Here is a 20,704-nt window from a genome sequence, read left to right on the forward strand (position 1 = left end):
GTTTTAGAGGCAGTGACAGCCGCACGCGCGCTATCTGAAAAACTATCCGCAAGCAGCAGAAAATTAAACCCTTATGTAGCAACATCACCACCTGCTGGCGACATTGTCTACTGCATGCTGAATGGACCTCATTTTACTTCTGTAAAAAATTTGACATAAACAGATATGAATTGGTCGATAGTGCATACACTGATAGAAATATGACGGATATGCCTGTTAACTCTGACAACAAGATGATCTGCTTCAGGGAATAAGGGGGCATTAGGTCGGCAGAATCACTGCATGTGTTTGTGGGTATGGACCAATAGGAGGTGATCCAGGGATGGCGAAGCTCCGGAAGCTCATATTCTGCATCTGTAAATATTTCAAAGCAGTAAGGATGCTACTGATGAGCTCCGAGGATACCACATTTGTGTCCACAGATCGCCATCAAATTTATCCAGCATAGTAATGTTAAAATTATAGGCGACCAAACAGAATAAAAGCAATGGGGTGACTGATGGATAAGATAAACGGACTGTGCTCCAGAGGGTGAGTATATGACCGCAAATATCGATTCATTTGGCCGCATATTTGTAACAGCTTCATTTAGATAGAATTTATATGACAGAAAAAACATGAGTTGACCTGATGATAATGTCCCAGGACAGGGATTAAACCGTGCAAATGATGCGGATAAAATGTGACACAGAGGCGTGTCCCAAAAGATCACTGGCGTGAACCCTTCTGTTGCAGGGGCAAGCATATTATTCGTTATGTTCTGTCGCACATGTAAGGATATTTTTATGATTAAAAGGCACGGATCACAGTTTAGCTTTAGCAGAACACACGTTACAAATGCAAAAATGGAGCTTGTGTTCAGCAGTAACACAGAAGTGAACTGTGGGCTCCTCCACTGCGCATGATTTGCTGCTTCTCTGTATTCTCTTTCTGTAATCCGTTTATACCACAGTATGGCACAGTTGTGTCTTAATGGCCCACTTGGGTTTTTTTCTGTTCTGTTGTGTGTGTGTGTGTGTGTGTGTGTGTGTGTGTGTTACAGATACAGAAGTAACAAAATTAAGGGGAATTTTGTGGAGAATACTAACAAGAGTCATAGTAAGAACACTTGCATGGTAAGAATCATATTGATGTTGATATTGATCATATTGTGGGTACAATTTACATTAATTGTCATTTTTCTCCATTTTACTTGGTCATGTTTCTCCTGTTTTTGCCTTAGTTACAAGTTTTTTTTGTCTTACAGATGTAATAAATTAAGATTCTTTCTTTCACCTTTACGATTGCATGTTCTGGTCTTTGCAGTTTATTTTTATTCTATGGAATGGAAGGTGTGGATCAGTTTTGGATGAGGTGGAGTTAGATTAGGTAAATCAGTTAACACCTATAATTTTTTTTAAACATTTAAAATCAAGTTGTGAGACAGTAAAAAAAGGTTGGGAATAAATGATCAAACTGCTCTGAAGAAACACTGTTCTTTGATCTGTTTCGGAAAGTAAAATGACTATAAGAAAAAATAATATGGTGAATAATGATCATTTAAATATGCAGCATACTGATGCCTGAACAGAAAAGGAAAGAAATGTCTTTAAGACATGGTGCAACACACCATTTGAGAATGTTTAATTATAGAAAACACGAACTTGATGGAAACAAAAAGGAGAACATAATTGCAACATGAAATAAGGCAGCTCTACTGCAGTGTGAACATAGGCTGAAGTACTCAATAAGCATTTATGCCATATACAAAGTTAAGCACACCCACACTAGCACTCGTCCATGAAAGTACAGTTTAAAATGATATACAGAAAAGTACACAAGATACTTGATAGTACACTAGGAAACCATCAGAAGAAGCGAGTGATAGACACTATTTATATTTAAAGTAGAGACCTGCTGCCAGTTCATTTTAAATTTCTTTTTATTTTTATCTGACCAATCTGAAGAATATGAGTATGTCACTGTTCAGATGTACTGGTTAAAACATTAGTATTTTAGACAGATATTAAACATTTAAAGGTTTAAGCTGAGCTTTGTTTGTGGTATTTATAGATCATATAACCATAATACTGAGTTTTTGTTAAGCATGTTAAGCTAACCGAGTGTGCACTCTTACTTTTTCAGTGTAGTGCTAAGGTGTATGATGGTTTTTAATCTAATGAGTATCCATCATTATTCTAGTATATATGAGGTTTGTGCAATGTTGTGATGGTATGGCTCTCCACAAGGTGGAGCCATATGGTATATAGGTAAATGAAATCTTCCTGTAGTGATGTTTATGTTAATAGAATTTTGATAATCAAACTTTCAAAATAAAACCTTTAAAAAAAATCCTCCCAACTGTTACTAAAATTAAAGGTGGTCAGAATGCATACTAAAGCTATGTATGTGTATGTCACTGCATTTCAGAAGGTACCGGTGAAGTCACGTTTGTATTACCTGACCGTTTTGGATACATGCAAGAACTTAAACGTTACTCTTAATATTTAATGTTTAATTTACACCCAGAAGGCAACAATTCAAAGTTAGGTAAAAACAGCTGAGAAAGTGAAGTCAGTTCACTTCCTCCACAGTGGCAAGACACATAAGTTTGACATAGTTGCAATAAGGTTACAGTACAAAGACCACTAAATGTACAATTGACATCATAGGTTGAGATTTTTTCCATTCCCCTGAGCATCAACTCCAAAGAAACCTTAGCCTCCTTAGCCCCGAAGTTAAAGTTAAATCTGCATAAAACAACTTTAGCTTGAAATGTCAGTGTTACACAATCTCTTTCATGCTCTTCTCTCTTTTACTTTTACTCAGACCCAGTCACAGAGATTACTGCAGTAGGATCAAGTGATTCAGAGTTTTTTTCTATACTTGTAACATCACAGTTTTATTTTTAAATAAAATCCTTCTTTATTTGGCTATAACTATATTGTAAAAGCAACACAAAACAAAAATGAACCTTTTCTTGATGAAAAAAATAATGTCTGTTCATTTTAATCATGGCTGGTATTTTTTCAATAACTTCAAAAACACTCTTGAATTTCCTTTGTACTCACTTAGATACATTCTGATATGTGCTATCAAATTGTAAAGAATGAAAGAAAAAAAAGAAGCAGAGATAAAGATTATTATGATAAATAAAGGTACTAAGTACTAAAACAGTAGTTAGCTCTGTGTTTTGATTTTCATGCATAACTGTGTTTTCAAATTATTTTGGTAACCACCCAGTTACAGTCTAGTAGAGCATTAAATGTATTCAGAATTTAGTCATGTTTGCAAAGGTTTTTACTGTAATGTACTGTAAAGTTTTCATTATGTGAGTAAACCATAACCCATTAAGAGTCTGTGATATAACTCTACATAGCAAAGAGTTTTATAACCTCATAACCTCATAAATTTACATCCTTGTTTAATAATGTTTTAAACTATAGATGGATAGTTCATTCTGTTCCAATTAATATCCACAGGTCAAACAGGATAGTTATACCAGCCCATTTTAGAGATGAAGAGAAATATAAGTATAAGTAGTAGGTGAGAAACTTGGTGTGATCACACTATACTTCTGAAAGGAAATGTTTTAAACGGTCTTGACAAAGTTACAGAAACACACCACCTCCTTACAGTTGTAGTTCATGCATTTTACATTTTTGTGCAATTTTCAGCTTACTTGCAACTGATTGGAAACATTTTGGCCATGACCACATCAGCCAGAGCTTGCAGCTTCAAGGACGTTCGAGGATGTACATATGCATGCATGTGTGTCTTTGTTTTAGTATGTGACGAGTTTTACACACACCAAAGCTAGCTGGCGCTTCCTGAGTGGTAAACACGAGTGACTGACTGTCCCTGTCTGCTTTCCACCACCCTGTGCTATTTTATACTGACACACTCACATATCGAGAGTTTCAAAGTGTTGATGTCAGAAAACTCAAAGTATCACGTTTATTACCTTTTTAAAAAAAAATACATAAAACTCTCAATTGGGAACACAGGTAACAGTAAAAACATGCAGGTAACAGCTTAGCTCACTTATGAAGAAATATTTATATAATATTATCCAGAATAATTTTTAAAACTAAAGATGGTGAGATTTAAGATAACATGCAACAACATGACTGACATAAACATGTTGAAGGCCCATCAAGACAGTTAAATAAGCATTAAATAAGCAATAAGCAAAATACATTATACGATTAGAATTTTTAAGATATGATAAAAAATGTGAAATACATCATAGCACATACCAAAAAAGCCAAATGTTAACATTTTTTTTAAATACAAGAAATAAATGAAAAAGAACTATAATTAACAATTATATTCTCTCAGATAATCTCAAATTTTTTACGGGCCAGAAAGAAAATATCAAACAGTAATTTCCCCACAAAATTAGAGTTCCACCCGAGTTAACGATGAATTTGAATTACACTTTTTATTTGTGTTTTTGGTGTTGCCACATAATTTCCTGTTGTCTTGTTGGTCAGTGTGCAGATTAAAAAAGGGAAGTATAAGAGTTAAATTGTCAAGGAAGTCGTTGAAATGAGGAAGCTTTAGAGCTCCACCACTTTACTGTGTGTCAGTACTTAAAGTAAAGGTTAACCTGCTTCGGCTGGAAAACACAACCAGGATACCCGTGAGTGTAAGCTCCCTGGTTTTATGAGATATTGACAGCACTTTTTTTTTTTTTGTTTGTCAGGAGCTGACTGAATTTAAGATGACCTGTTCATGTATTGCTCAGACTGTTGGAAGTTGATATACTGAAGGGCTGAAAAACTCAACTGGGCTCTGAAGTTGAACAGTGGAACTAGTTCACAACAATATCTACAGTAAGTGTAGTCTTTGTGTCTTCTTTCAAAAACGACTATTTAAAATTTACCAGTAAGCTACGTTTAACTGTCTTGTTAACGACAATAATTATACTTCCTCTTTTTTTTACTGTCTTATCGAGGCTTACCATTTCTCACTAACTGCTGACTTGTTTTTGATCAGAAAAAAAAATCTGCCCTACAGTGTGAGATCATTTTCATTTGTTTCCCTTGCTGCTGTGCTTGTTTTGGGAAGTAATAATTATGTTCAATGAATAATACATTTAAAATCATTTAAGTGATTAGGCCATTATTTTCTTATTTTACCATTCTAATAGTGTTTTTAAAGAAACGAGAAAAGAATGTTCTGGATCTCGTGTTATCTACAGTGTCAGATTATCAGGAGGCACTTTTAGCATCTTTTTTCAGCTGTGGAAAATAATAAAATACATTTGACCAAAGTGCTTAATTCCACTTCTGAGCCTAGAAAAAAACCACCAGACATTTCAAACACTCAGCATGATTTCATTGAAACAACTGTCTCAGCTAAAAACTGATCAAGAAATAAAAATAATTGTGTCTAGCATAGCATTTTTTTTCTGGCACGTGTCTTTGGGTTCTTTCCAACTGCATAAGCCATTGAATGACACCACAGAGTTTGGGTGTGACACATTAAAGGATGCCCAGTACTGAAATTTGGATTTTAAAAAAAAAAAAAAAATCATCAAATTTATCTGTAAACAAAAGTGTTACAGTTAACTATGTCAACTGTCTTCAGGGACAGTGACAGCATTTTAGTGTGACATATTTATGACAGGTTTTATACAAAAGTACTCTATTTTTGAGGGAAATTTATTTGTAGTCCTTGTGTTTCGTTAAAGAAAAGGAAAACCCTACACCATTTAGTAGCTGTTCTACCATATATCTATTTTGTACGTGTGAAGTTATGGATGCTAGATTTATTTTTTTTCTGCACATTGAAAGCTATTTGTACATTCCTGCTTAGCAAGTAAAATGATTAAAAAGGATTAACTGCTAGTGACTAGCATTTCATTCAAAACAAAAATACAAAGTACAACTCAATCAAAAATAACATCAAACAGTCTCAAAGGAAGGTAGATTCTCAAGGAGAGCAGAGTTCAAGAGGTCTGTAGTGTGATGATATTGTCAGGAAATACCAGAAGCTGCTTATTTTAGGTCACAAATGTGGAGCTTATTCCCTTTTAAATTTTTATTTTCAATGTTAGACTGTTGTGCAAATGCAGAAAAACACTATCAGTTGCAAAAGAGGTCCCCACTGCATGTGCATTATAGTAAAATGAGGACATCAGTCCCTTCATGGGTAATGGGTGAAGCAATGATGAAATTACTTTTTAAATGATATAATACTGATAAAATAAAAAGAGCAAAAAGCTGTCACAAAACAAATAGAAGAGCAAAATTTTAGCATTACACAAAACAGTGCCCATGTTTTTCTATATATTTAACTGTAGATTAATTGATTGTTTCTGTGACTACATTTGTGTTGCCCGGAGCTTTAAATTTGGGAACTGATTGCAAGGAATTGTAATTTGTTTTGAATTCTGAAATGTTTATTAGGACCAAGGAATAATCAAGGAATAAAAATGAATGTATAGCAAATGGATTATGGTGCTTTATCTATTTGATTTACAAACAGAATCAAGGACAAACTCTAAGGTTTCATTTTATAATCACTGTGGTCACTTTACTTTAAGAAAAGCTGGAATTATCTTACTGAAACTGATCATGTGCACAGTGATCTGAAAAAAAGGCCTACCAATGATGGAAGAATCGTTTGTGTGTGTCAGGTTTTTAAGGTCACCATCCTTGCAATTTTTCAGCTGAGTTTTAGTTTTCATGATGTGTACATTAATGGTTGTTGAATTTGAAATGGTTCTGTCTAACCAGCAAAGATATTTCATACTTTCAGTTGCAGTCTGCATTCAGCATTAAAATAGATTCATATTTCTCTCAAAGAAGGAAGTGGTTTGTCAAAGTTATTTTCTTCCCAAAGTTGATCTATAGCTTGTTGGTGTCCAAGATATACTTTGGTATCTTTTAAATGTTAGTAAAGGCAAATGAATCCTTATATTTTGATGACTTGGTCAGGTTGGTTCCACATAAGAACCTAAAAACACAGTGAAGACAATAATAGGTGAAGAAGTCAGGAACCTGTATCTATGTGGTGTCTTTATGGCTAAAACATGGTCAAAACCTTTGACAGCTCAGACTTATTTCTGACCTTTGTGTGTTCAAAAAGCAATGCTGCTGAAACTCAATGATAACTTGCTTCATGTGCTTTAGTTTACATTGCAAAGCAGGTAGGCAGCTCTGCAGCTGTGCGGGCTGTCACCTCACAGTAAATTTCTACACGAAACAAAAAAGTATCCCAATTTTATAAACACTATCACGTCATGTCTTCTGGGAACTTAAAGTGAGCTTGAGCCATTTAAATATTGTGCTTCAAATGGTTAGGTTATTGTTTTTTCAGATTTTGGTTTTCATGCAAAAGAGCAGCTGTGCTGTGCAAATTTAGATGGAGTTAAAAATAACACAAAACCAAAAATTCCCCTGAAACAAAAATACTGCTATGTTTAAACAGGCAGAAACTAATCACCATTTTTGCATTATGAAAGACTCAAAAGACAAAATGGAATACACATTTGCAAACTAAGAAAATCATCACACATGTTGACTTTTCAGTCACCATATGCTGGGATTGTTTATTGTTTGTGATTCGATTGTGGGATTCAGTGCTAAATGATTTATCATGTCATGCAATTCTACTTGAAATCTGTCTCATTTCCTATTTGTTTCCAATTTTTGTTTTTAGGTGAATTTCATCCTAGTGGAAGAAGTTTGTGAAGGGACTTCCTTAAAGGGAGCCACTCACCAAAAGCCAGTATGGCTGACAATGTAAATTCATTGCCATTCTTTTATGGCAATATTACCAGGGAAGAGGCAGAGGACTACCTGCGGCAGATAGGCCTAAGCAATGGCCTGTACCTCCTACGGCAAAGCCGAAACTATCTTGGAGGCTTTGCACTGTCCGTGTCAAATGCAGGCCGTTGTTACCACTACACAATTGAAAGACAACCCAATGACACGTATGCTATTGCTGGTGGTAAGAGCTACAGAAGTCCCGTTGATGTGATCGACTACCATTCCCAAGAGTCAGACGGTCTTGTGTGTCTGCTGAAGAAGCCTTGTAACAGGCCCAAGAACATGCAGCCGAAAGTTGGGCCGTTTGAGGACCTGAAGGAAAAACTCATACGGGAGTATGTAAAGCAGACCTGGAACCTGCAGGTTAGTTTCGGCTCTATTATATAATATAAGAAAACCATATTTGAAATGAGGAGTCAGAACTCTATGGAATACCATAGCAAACTAAATGATGGTTTTTTGCAGTTTGGACTTTATTTACATTTATGATAAAAGTCACCAACATAATTGTTGAGATGTTAAAAGTATATTTTACATTTTACACACATTAAATTTCGTTAATAAACCCTAGGCCTAGGAAAAGCATATAACTGCAGGAAGTAAAGAAGGTCAGAGGAAAGTCACTTTGGTCTGTCTCCAATTTTGGTAATAATGTTACTTTGACTTCTTTTAAATAATGCTACTGTGTTCCCTTTCATGATCGAAAGGCTACCTTTAAAAATTGCCCTCATTAGTAGACCAGACCAGATAAGACCATCATGGACTTCCAGTAAAGTTGAAGGGAATCAACTAGATTTCCATTTAAGCATTGCTCACTTCAGGAGGCCCAAATAGCAACTGATAGCTCAGGTTGTGTTGATGTTCTAGTATCTCCACCACAACACTAGTGGTATCCAATCTGTCTCTTCCATACTGAAAATACAGAAAATTACATAAATGGTTATCTCAACTATTCCTCAGACTCTGCTGCTTGTGCATCACTTCTTGTGCTCAATTGCACATGCACAAAACCACTTCTTAGACAGGCGCAATATGTAAGTCAGCCATTATACCTGGATAAATCTGTAGTTAAAGTGAGTTTTGTGAGTGTGCCCTGGGTGGACATAGGCAGCATTAATCTAGCTTTATATTACAAGTACAGCTAAATGTGTCGCCTGTTTGCAGGGGGCAGCTTTGGAGCAGGCCATCATCAGCCAGCGACCTCAGCTGGAGAAGCTCATCGCTACCACTGCTCATGAAAGAATGCCCTGGTTTCATGGACCAATAACACGAGAAGACTCTGAGCCCAGGCTTCAAAGTGGCCCGCGTGCAAATGGAAAGTTTCTGTAAGTATTATATTAATTCTCTTTTTATTAAATTTTGCTGTGTTTACAGGCAGTAGTATAAAATCCTATAAAAAGCCAGAAGAATACTATCATTCCTCTCATGGTAAAATTTTACTCTGCGTCTTTTGGTTCTGGTCTGAAAAGTAATTGTCTCACACAGGGGATTGTTCATGTTTTGTTAGTCCTGGTCAATTTAAATTTTAGAAAACCAGTTAAAACGGCTTTAGAAAGAATTGGTTTCTTGCTGTTACTACATGGATTGATATGGAGTTCAATCTGACAGGGTAGAAAAATGTCACTGAAGAGCATTTACAGCTATGGCTTGGAAGAAAACCTCTTTATGGACTTTATAATTCCATATTTATATTAATAATTTTTCAACTCAATGAAATGAATCACTTGCCAAGAACTAAGTGTAGCTGGGAAACCTGCAGATAGTGTGCACTGAATTGACACGGCTGAAGAGACTTTAACTACAGCTCCCATGATGGAAAACAAAAGATTAAAATGTCTGTCTGACTCTGGATTAATTGATTTAAAATTGCTTTGTTTGCATTTTTCATACAATGATTCTCGTACTGAACTTCTACATTCTTGCCCCTGATAAAATGGCCCTCATGGCACTAGAAAAGCAAACAAACAAAAAAACAAAGCAAAATAAAACAGAAATTCCAATAAAACTAAGCTTAAACCTTTGAAAATCAAACTAACCTAAAATGATAATAAAATGTTTATTTATAGGAGCCTTTAAAGACCCTCAGCATCACCTTACAATCGTACAAAAAAACAATAACATAAGGTAAACAAATAAGAAACAACTATAAAAGCTAATCAAGATAAAAACAGACAAAGACCAAGTCATAATGAAGGGTTTGCAAATCTGAATAGATGGGTTTTAAGACGTGATTTAAAAGTAGAGAGAGAGTTTGTAGTCCAGTGATCTGGTGCATTCCAGAGTCTTGGGGCAGGCTCTGAGTCCTATGGTAATCAGGTGAGCAGGTGGAACAGACAGAAGGAAACCTGAAGAAGAGCGGAGTGTATGAGAGGGTAAGTGCATATCAGATGTAAAGAAAAGATCAGATAAATATGGAGGAGCAAGGTAATGAAGGGCTTTAAATGTAAGAAGCAGGATCTTTAAATTGACACGTAAGTGAACTCGAAGCCAATGGAGCTATTTAAGAACATGTGTTATATGTTCAGTGGATTTAATTCTGCATATAATACAAGCAGCTGAATTTCAAGCTAACTGCAGCTTATGGAAAGATTTATGAGGTAGACCATAGAGAAGAGAATTATAGTTATTTAAATGAGATGTGACAATAACATTGTTCCACAAGTATGGTGGTACTGTTTGGAGTAAGTCAAGGACAAAGGCAGTTAATGACTAAACCTATGTGAAAAACTTTAGATGTTTAAAGTAGTCTACATCACACATCCTAGAGATATCTCATTCTACAGCAGGAAGACCAAACATCTAGCCAAAGTTATGTCAGAGTGCTCCCTACCAAGCCCTGATCTCAGCCTTAAGGCTTAGAGCTTTGATTACATAAAGAGAGACATAATCCACAGAAACAATGTGGCAAGACCTTGAAAAATGTAATGAGGTGTTGTTTTACAAACAAATAATACTGGTTTAATGTGGTTTTAATCTTTTAGTTCCTCTTAGCTTCACTTTGTAAGAAGTCAGCTGGTAAAAAAAAAAAAGCATTCAACTACATTTGCATTTTTAAAATATTTTAGTTTAACGTTCACTACGTTCATAACGTTCATAGCATTCCTAACTGCTAAATAGAATAAACTAGAGTAAACATTACCATATTGGGAGAAATGTGACAAAACCTAAAAGTGGCTCATGCACAGTAAATTAATTTATTATTTAATATTAATGTATTAATTCATTCAGTACAGGATGCTTTTGTTTTTGGGTTTTTTTTGTTTTTTTGTTTTTTTAACCCTGTAAAACAGTGAAATCAGACTCAAAAGTTCAGCTGTTTCAATTACAGTAGAAGTCTTATTCACATTCATTGTCTTAATTCATATTGCTGAGGTCTGGCCAAAACAGTAAATTAAATTCATTATACACACAACGCTGCTACATCAGCTGGAAGTAGAGTGAGTCAGTTCTTTATTTAACAGTTTTAAAGACAGTGATCTGGATTTATTTCAAGAAAGCCAACAATATCCTGTAACCCAAAACCTCTCAGAACTTGACATTTTAATAACCTTATGAGGGTTTTTTTTAATGTTGCTTTTGGTTTGCCTTTACCTAACTTAACTATATGTTTATTTCAGAGGAGACAAATGAAAGACTATGGTGAGCAGTAAAAGTAAAATAGTAATATTTTCTGTGGCTTTACAAAATTAATGAGCAAAAGAATCAGTCTCAGACAACTTACAACATCGAAATACTGAAGAAACACAAGATCAAGCAGGGCACAAAGTATAGGACTGAAACTCCTAAGATTGCGCAGTGTCATCCTTTGCCATTCCTTTTTTTTTTTTTTTTTGCATTTTCTGAGTGTTATCTTAAGAGCTGTGAACTCAAGATCAGTGAAGTGAGAAAAAGAAAAACAAAGAAATTATTAAAGTTGAGAGTAGCTTTTTTCCCTCCAGGAGCTTCTGCCTTTCAGAGATAGTAAATGATTAAACTGTCAAAATGACATGAAACTCAGTTCAGTTATTTGTCTGAGAAATAGGTTGGGCAAAGAAGATATTTAGAAATTTCCTTTCCTCTTGGGCACAACTCTTAAGTATTTCCTACTGACTAGTTCTCTTATGTAGCCTTTATTCTCAAAAAGGTGGAGAACAGATGAAGACTAAAAGATACATATTTTGTCAATTTGTTTGTTGTTAAAGTATTTTTTAAATCTGATTTTCTGGTTCTGCAAATGAAAAGAGTGGTTTTAAGCTGATTGTTACTAACACACACACACACTCAAGACCAACAAAGATTATTGAGATTCAGACCATGGCAACAGCAGACTCCTTGCAGAACAGTGTTGTGTTCCCTCTGCGCAGCGAGACTTCAGAATTCTAGGTTACAAATATAAAGTAACAGTGTGAGTAGTGAAATAAATGAAATCCTACAAATGCAACGGTCTAAACAAACACAGCTATGTTAGCACTGTATTGCTTCCATTCCATCTTATTACATTTAATTTGTCAAATGCGTAAAATGTCTTTTTTGCTTTGAAACCACTGAATAAAGTTTGTAAAGCATTTATAGAACCTCAAGCTTCAGTTGAGAGGCTGTGGTCTCGCTTGATGAAAGAGAGAGGAACATACACATGCACATGCACACACACACACAGACACACAGACACACACACACTGTGGTTTCCGCTCTGGCAGTTTGCAAAGGACTTCCTGAAGTAGCCAAACAAGAGGGAGACTAACAGCAGGGCAAAATGTAACTGTTCTGTCCCTTTTCTCATGTAACATCTAGCAGGAAACTTACTTTCCACTGAAACACATCATCATGTTATGCTTTTTGTTAAGAGTGAATCACATACTGCACACATAGCATTCTGGAGGACAGTTATTGATAATAGCACACAGGCTATTAGTTTTACTTCCTGTTTAGTTCTCCTTACTTCTTATTTACTGTAATGTCTCCATGTGATGAGTCTTTTTTTTCAAATGCTAATCTATGAAAAAAGTTGCACTTAGCCACAACTTATCACATCTGACACAGTAAGTGGTAATAGGCGGGGCAACATGATTTCTCAATTGAAAATTCAGGCTAATATTTGGTTTCATTGTGCTTAGTGAGCCATCGTAGATAAATAAAAAGCAATACAGACGCAGCAGTGGAAAATATTCATATTTTTCTGAATTCAAGTTGTAAATTTGCAAAATAAATAAATGAAAACAAACAGAAAAATATACAAATTCATGAGTTAAACTAAATTGTTATCCAGTGATAACACTGGAGTGCTTATCACTAAAGCACTAGGATTTTAGGTCAATTCAGTTTAGTATTATTGGTATAGCCTCAAATCACAACAGTTGCCTCAAGGTGCTTTCTATTATAAGGTAAAGACTCTATAATAAGTAGGATTTTGAAGATAGATTTCTCTGAACTGAGCCTATTCAAAAGAAAATGACATGATTTTTTTTTTTTTTTTACATTTATAGACATTTTTTTCTTGTGACCTTGAAGTATTGTGCATGAATAATGTTAATATATCTTGAAACTGTAAAAAATATATTCATTGCTTTTGCGTTCCATAATAGCTATCAGATGAATTGAAAAACCACCAAAGAATACTAATCACTGATTCACAGTTTGCAGTGAGATGTGAACATTTTTGTAGTTATTTAATGGTATATATGTATATAATGAACTACAGAAACAAAAACTGTTTCAAACGAGTCTTCCTTTTTTTTTCTTCTTCTGTGTGAAGGATTCGGCAGAGAGATGCGAATGGATCCTATGCTCTGTGTTTACTGCATGAAGGACAAGTCATGCATTATCGTATTGACAAGGACTCGGCTGGCAAGCTCTCCATTCCAGAGGGCAAGAAATTTGACACCTTGTGGCAGGTTATCTCAGTGTGCTTTATATTTATGGGCTACTTAGACCATTTCAACAATCTTAATCTGTTAGAAATTGTATAATGTATTACAAGGTGAGGTGGTAAAACTTATGTGTTTACTCTGCCTACACCTCTGCTTAAACACAGCTGGTGGAGCACTACTCATACAAACCAGATGGTCTTTTGCGAGTGCTAACAGAACCCTGTCCAAGGCCTGATGGAGATATTGGTAAGAAACACAAACACAAATAATCGAAATGTGTTTACAGCTAGACTTTCACTGCATGTTAACTAATATCTAATAATCTAAATTATAACACTGTATACACAGCTGATTAACATTTGTCTTATTCCATGTTCACAGGGCTGATAGGACGGCCTCTTCCTCCACTGGGCCATCCTAGATTTGGTTCTGTCATTGTAAGTTCTGTCTATGTGCATTAATACATTCAACTGAAACAGAAACGCAGGTTAAATCTGCCTCAGCAGTCAGTCTGTATGGGTTACCATTAACCATTACGACAAGGGTTGTTTTTTTTTTATTATTAGAATGATTTGGCTTCTTCAGGAAGCCCTGTATGGTAAAACAAACATGGAAATGTTTCTTGTAATTTGTGTAGGAATGAATCTGTCAGGCAACTTCACACATCCTTGTTTGGAGCTATTTTTTCCATAAATCTTTTTCCTATTGTAATAATTTCCCGCATGATTTTAATATTACCATTAATGATAACCTCTCTGACATTTTGATTTTCAGGGAAGTGCGGCAAAAAACATAATAGAGAAGATCAACATACCTGGCATAACAAAGGTGCATTACACAGATCCTGTTTCCTCAGTCATAGTTGCTCAAAGCAGTGTGTAACCTCCACCTTCCTTCTCCCTCTGCACTTCTTTACTAATGGAATGTGGATTGCTATTTACTAACTCTTTCTTGCACTCTTGGTCCTTTGAATTATGTCCTTTCTACTCCCTCTGATAGATCTCACATCCAAGTAGATAATGGATGTCAGTGCACACAAGCTTATTGAATTGGTGTGACAGCTTAGTTGGTGTATTTGTAATTATGTTCTAACACCATCCAGAGGTTACCAAGTGCAATTGCATTACTAACCACAAACAGCCATTTGGTAGCTTTCTATATGTGCTTGTGATAATATTGTCTACTTGTCTTGTCCACATGTAATGTTCCATCCTTTAAAATCCCTCTGCCATCTTTTCTTGTCTTGTCTTTTCTTTTCTTTTCTTTTGCTTTTTTATTCTTGTTTTTTTGCCTGGCTTTGTCACAGTCAGGCTTAAGATTTTTTTTCTTCCCTTTTTGAATTCTGCCTTCTTTCTAAATATTTCTGAGATTTTATTCTTGAGATGTTTGAGAGTCAAAATACCCCCTGACTTACAGTCAATTTGGGATATTTATAAAACTTTTAAAGCAGGTGTGTGGGACATGTCATATGTGGAGAGTAAATCAACTACCAAACCTAAACCCCTTCTATGAAATCATGTGTTCACTTGTTGCAGATTACTTTTAGCAGTAAGTGCTATTTAGCTATACTTCATGCATTCTCATAATGAATGTTCTTTAACACTGTCTCCTCTGATGATAACAGCCCCGACCACCTCGTACCAGCCCTCAAGGTAACTCCAATCCTTATGAAACTAGGATACCCGGTAAAGGCAAGTTATTTAGACTGCATTTGTCAAACCCTATATTGTTGTACTGTTGTTCAATTGCGAACTTGCTTGTGCATGTGCCCTAGACTGTACATATTATTTAGCATAGATTCTATATCATGTTGGGTGTCATCTGCATAGCAGAGAAAATGTATGCTATGCCTTCTGATGATACTGCCTAAGGGAAGCATGTATAATCAGGGGTCCACAGTCTCTTCTGAGACTGAAGAAGTCACTTGGATGAGTGACGAAACGTTTCTCCCACAAAACGCTACGTCCAGATGAACAGAATCAACTTTTAGAGATTTACTTACCTGGATGATTGAGCATGCATCAAGATGTTCCAGTTTTATGAGGGCTTTTTTTTTTAAATAATGCAGCAAACAATTTTTCCAGACTACATAATGATTTTAATATCTCTAGTTTATTAGTTATCTGCTTTAAAGGTGTGTGTTTGAGAGTTATACCACAGGATCAAGTATTTCAGACTCCCTGGTATATTTGAGATTTTCTTTTTCTGGGGAGCTACAGTATTCAGAGTCGTACATCATGAAGATGTAAAGATACGAAAAAGATAATTGACCTCTGTGTGAGTACCATTCAGGTAGCTGCTCTGCACTGTGTTAATACAGCACTGTGTAACAACAGCATACAACAAACAGGACAAAAACACAAGCAGACAAAAGATAATCACATGCAATATTGGCATATAAATCTATGGAGAGTGAAAGGAAAGTACTCAGTGCTGTCAGCAGACTAGACCTAACCAAGAGAGCATCCAGGTCACCTGATCCAGACCAAAAAAGGAAAGTCTCTCACTAAGACTCCATATCCATGAGACAGGACGAGGGATATTGTAAACTTTTGTTTGTTTAACAAAGACCAAGACTATTCCTTTACCCTGAACATGTAACTCGAGATGACCAGTCTTCGAGGAAAATTAGGATGAACTTTAACTTGTCAGAATGACAGATTTTTTGGATTATGGTAATCTAATTTAAAAAATACATTTCTTTTCACTTTCAAATGAGTGATGCTAGAGGTACAGTCCTCCCTTAATACTTTTTCCAGGACAATGTTACAGTTTTTCAAAAGGAAAGTAAAATCAGTTTTGTGCTTTCCTATAGGGGACATACTAGACAGATAGACTTAACAACAATGATAAATCTGAATGGGGAAAATCTACCAGAATATCTAGTTATTATTTGACTAGAGAACATTCTCAACTTGTAAAATCTAAATTTACACGTTTTCATTTAATATTTCACTGCTTCCTAATTTTGACATGTTGAATTCTTCATCAGAGGCCATGCCAATGGACACAGGGGTATATGAGAGTCCTTATGCGGATCCAGATGAACTGCGGAGTTCTACAGTGGATCGCTCACATCTTTTCTTGGAGGATGGAGAACTGGGCTCTGGGAATTTTGGTACCGTCATGAAAGGCATCTACAAGATGAGAAAGTATGCTACATTAAATCATATTACTACATACAAACATTGCACCACAATGCTTTGTTAAATGATCAGACTTACAAATTTAAAATATTCTCCTTATCATAAATGATATTTATGATTTGCTGACTGCAGCAGGCAAACTCTATTATCAGTGATTCACTGATATAACCCAAAAAATAAAATATGAGTTCAGCACATCTTGTTTCATTGTTTTCCCAAAGAAATATTCAATCAGTTATTCAAATTCCAAAAACACACAGCTCATATCATACAAATCAAAACCAAGCAAAGTCCACAGGACACAAATATCACAGTCTTGGTCCCTGCATTCATTAAAAGATGGCTTCATTATAGCAGCCCCCCACCCACCCCCTTTATACAGAATGCAAGTCTATACTGCTTTTGTCTTACTGGTTTACTCTATTGACAGTTGTGTCTATTGATATCCGTACCACTATGTTGTTTTGCTGATGATGAATGTTGACTGTGGATGAGTCAAAATGTCTGAAAAATGCATTTCTGTTGTAGTAACATATTAATACTTGAACTAATCCATGTTGCATATTAGGACAGAGAAGACAGTTGCAGTCAAAATCTTGAAGAATGATGATAACAACCAGTCAGTACGTGACGAAATGCTGCGGGAAGCCAATGTAATGCAGCAGCTGGACAATCCGTATATTGTCCGGATGATTGGTATCTGTGAAGCAGAGAACCTCATGCTAGTTATGGAGCTGGCTGAACTGGGACCCCTCCACAAGTTCCTGCAGAAAAATAAGTATGTACTGCGACTTGGCCTTGCTCTTTCTTCAATTTGGTTTGTTTGAACATTGTTTTTTTTCCTTCACATTAATGCAAGTACATTATGAAAGAGGCTGAATTTTTATTTATAAAGGTACTGTTTTGTGGTAAGTTACTTGAGTTATTCTACAATGGGATGGACCCATCCAACTGACTAATCAAAAATCCAATTTTGATCTTTCCACAAGCTTTCCAGTTTAGGAGATTAAAGTGACAAATCACTCTGATTTTTTTTCTAAATGTGAAGTTATTTATAAGTTTTAGTTTCAAAATAGCAGAATATAAAAAAATCAAAGATTTCAAAATACAGTTCTCATATTGTGTGAGGTTTACGGTGGCTTTTAGAGTTAAAGTAACAACAACTCCTCATCTCCAGGCAAACGAGCATAAAGAATATCACAGAGCTGGTCCATCAGGTGTCTATGGGGATGAAGTACCTGGAGGAGCATAACTTTGTCCACAGGGACCTTGCTGCAAGGAATGTACTGCTGGTCACACAGCACTATGCCAAGATCAGTGACTTTGGCCTCTCTAAAGCTGTTGCTGAGGATCAAAACTACTACAAGGTAACATATGGCATAGGATGACACGTCATCTGTCTTTATACTCTCAAAAAGCCTTGATGGTCCATCTCTATGAATGTCTTAGATTTTTCCCAAAAAGTTGATTCTGTTCATGAGGACGTAGCGTTTTCAGTGAGAGAAACATTTTGTCTAAAGAAGTCACTTTGATGACTGACAAAATATTTCTCCCACTGAAAATACTGTCCTCATGAACAGAATCCCACAAACTTTTTGGGATTTCCTTCTTCGTGATTGAGCATGCATCAACACTCTTAGATTTTTGTTTAAAAGTAAGTCAATCTCAATGAAAGTGTTACTGTAAAGCAGGGGTAGGCAACTCCTGACCTCAAGGGCTGTCCTGCAGGTTTTAGATGTGTCCTTGATCCAACACAGCTGATTCAAATTGCTAAATGGCCTCCTCAACATGTCTTGAAGTTCTCCAGAGGCCTGGTAATGAACTAATCATTTGATTCAGGTGTGCTGACCCAGGGTGAGATCTAAAACCTGCAGGACACCGGCACTCGAGGCCTGGATTTGCCCATCCCTGCTGTAAAGCATTAAAATAACTGTAACACTAACACCAATCAATCTGCCTTACTTGTATCTGTTATCATATTGTGAACACTACTGCCAGGAACCAGTCCTAATCATTGTGTTATTTGAAGCTGCAAAATGACCAGTGTGGCATGAAATTACAACTAGTTATGTTTGTGTGTCTCTCCCTTTAGGCAAAAGGTCATGGGAAGTGGCCAGTGAAATGGTACGCGCCTGAATGTATAAACTACTTCAAATTCTCATCCAAAAGTGATGTGTGGAGCTTTGGGGTGCTCATGTGGGAGGCTTACTCCTATGGCCAAAAACCATACAAGGTATTATTATTATTGAATATAAGGAGTTATGGTGACACATGTCACCTCACTCACTCACACATTGTGTTTTTGTTTGAATATTAGTTTAGACTGTTAGCAGCTACAGGCAAAAATGTAAAGCTGTTGCAGCCTTTATTTTGTTAATTTTTATTCTTTATAGTTGCTGTTTTATGTAAACTAAATGACTACAAAACAAATGTTTCAGATTTGTTTAGTTGTAATTTATAGAATAATTTTGTAATGTGTACTCATTGTCTACCTATGAAATCTTGACCTATGAATTGCATGTATCATAATGATCTTAGTGTGTGACTTTAGAATTATGTACTAACCTTCTTATTGCTATTAAAAAATAATGGTTGCAACAAAAAATGCCACTACTTTCATGAAAAATTATGACTTTGATAATCTCTATGCCTTTACATTTCAGTTTATTCGATGGCATCTTATTTGTTCTGAATTTTTAACTCCTTACAGGGAATGAAAGGAAATGATGTCCTGCAGATGATCGAAAGTGGTAAGCGTATGGACTCCCCAGAGAAGTGTCCACTGGAGATGTATGAGCTCATGAAGATCTGCTGGACATATAAGTAAGTAACATGTTCATCACAAGGCATTAGCTGAACAAACAGCAAACCGGTTTATGTTTTATGGACATCTTTTGTGATTATTGCATGTTATTTTCATGTCTTCCAGGGCAAATGAGAGGCCTGGATTTAATATTGTTGAGCCAAGACTACGAGAGTATTACTACGACATTGCACAGTGATTGCTCACTTGAATGTTATGAGACTATGCAAACTAGTGGCTGATGATGAAAATGAGCTTTTACACGTATTGGTTAAGAGATTGTTATGGATAATAAATGCTGTAAAATATAGACTTTAACTGGAATATATTCTCTTTTAATATAAACTCTGATTATGCAAATATAATTCCTATTACATTTATTTGTTCTTGAATGTAAGCCATATGAAAATGATAATAAACTGTTACAAGTCTATCTTATTTCACGAGCAACCACTGATGTTATTCCTTAAAAACTACATAACTTACTGTTTTCCTATAAGCTTCCTAATATCAGGGCATTATCTGTTTTAATGTAGTTCGATCACGTTGTCATTGTAATGAAACATATAAACATACAATCCGACCTTGTTTAAGCATCTTCAGCACTCTGAGTTTCTGTACTTGCATAAACAATTCTAAGATGAATAAATTACATTCATGTGCCTTCAAATTATTATATATATATACATTGTCAAAGTCAGTGACCAAGTGGTTGGTTGACATTTAAAACATTAGAGTAACTCAAAATCTGAGAAAGGATTTGCTGCTATTTTGAGCTTTTGGTTATTGAGATGTCAGGAAACATTAGCTGTTTACAAAAACCTCAGCTAAGAGCAATAAAGTAGAACAATTCAAATGGATTGTTGAGCCACTTCCTGAACAGAAAAACAGTGGCAAACAAATGACTAGAGCTAGAGCTTCATAAAAATGCATTACAAATCTTTTTCAAAAGTAAACCTATCTATTTAGGTGCCAAAAACTTAAGCCTCTATACCTGGTACGGATGATTGTGGCAAACCAGAACAAATTACTTTAAAAAACTGGTGGAAATGAAACATGGCAGCAACACATCACACAACCCTTAAAACAAGGTGATAACAAAGGTATCAACAACTGTCTCTGTACCACAGAGATTGGAAGTGAAGAAAG

At 35.6% G+C, this 20,704-nt stretch overlaps 1 protein-coding gene across 4 annotated transcripts; it reads left to right on the forward strand.

Moving 5' to 3' along the window:
* The first annotated feature begins 349 nt into the window (after positions 1-349).
* syk (spleen tyrosine kinase) lies at positions 350-20,132 on the forward strand. Of its 4 annotated transcripts, none has more exons than XM_063477749.1 (16): positions 350-531; positions 1,043-1,115; positions 4,688-4,817; positions 7,651-8,123; positions 8,925-9,085; positions 13,492-13,630; positions 13,771-13,852; positions 13,988-14,043; positions 14,381-14,434; positions 15,231-15,258; positions 16,599-16,758; positions 17,321-17,530; positions 17,930-18,119; positions 18,845-18,985; positions 19,463-19,575; positions 19,682-20,132. In XM_063477749.1, exons 4-16 carry the CDS (start codon positions 7,722-7,724, stop codon positions 19,752-19,754), a joined length of 1,809 nt encoding a protein of 602 aa, XP_063333819.1. In that variant the 5' UTR covers positions 350-531; positions 1,043-1,115; positions 4,688-4,817; positions 7,651-7,721; the 3' UTR covers positions 19,755-20,132. The 4 variants fall into 4 exon arrangements, with proteins under 4 accessions (XP_063333819.1, XP_063333815.1, XP_063333816.1 ...); XM_063477745.1 differs by having other exon boundaries at positions 351-531; positions 15,231-15,297; XM_063477746.1 differs by lacking the exon at positions 1,043-1,115 and having other exon boundaries at positions 351-531; positions 15,231-15,297.
* The last annotated feature ends 572 nt before the right edge of the window (positions 20,133-20,704 follow it).

The sequence above is a fragment of the Pelmatolapia mariae genome, linkage group LG7 (assembly GCF_036321145.2).
Source record: "Pelmatolapia mariae isolate MD_Pm_ZW linkage group LG7, Pm_UMD_F_2, whole genome shotgun sequence".
Classification (NCBI taxonomy): domain Eukaryota; kingdom Metazoa; phylum Chordata; class Actinopteri; order Cichliformes; family Cichlidae; genus Pelmatolapia; species Pelmatolapia mariae.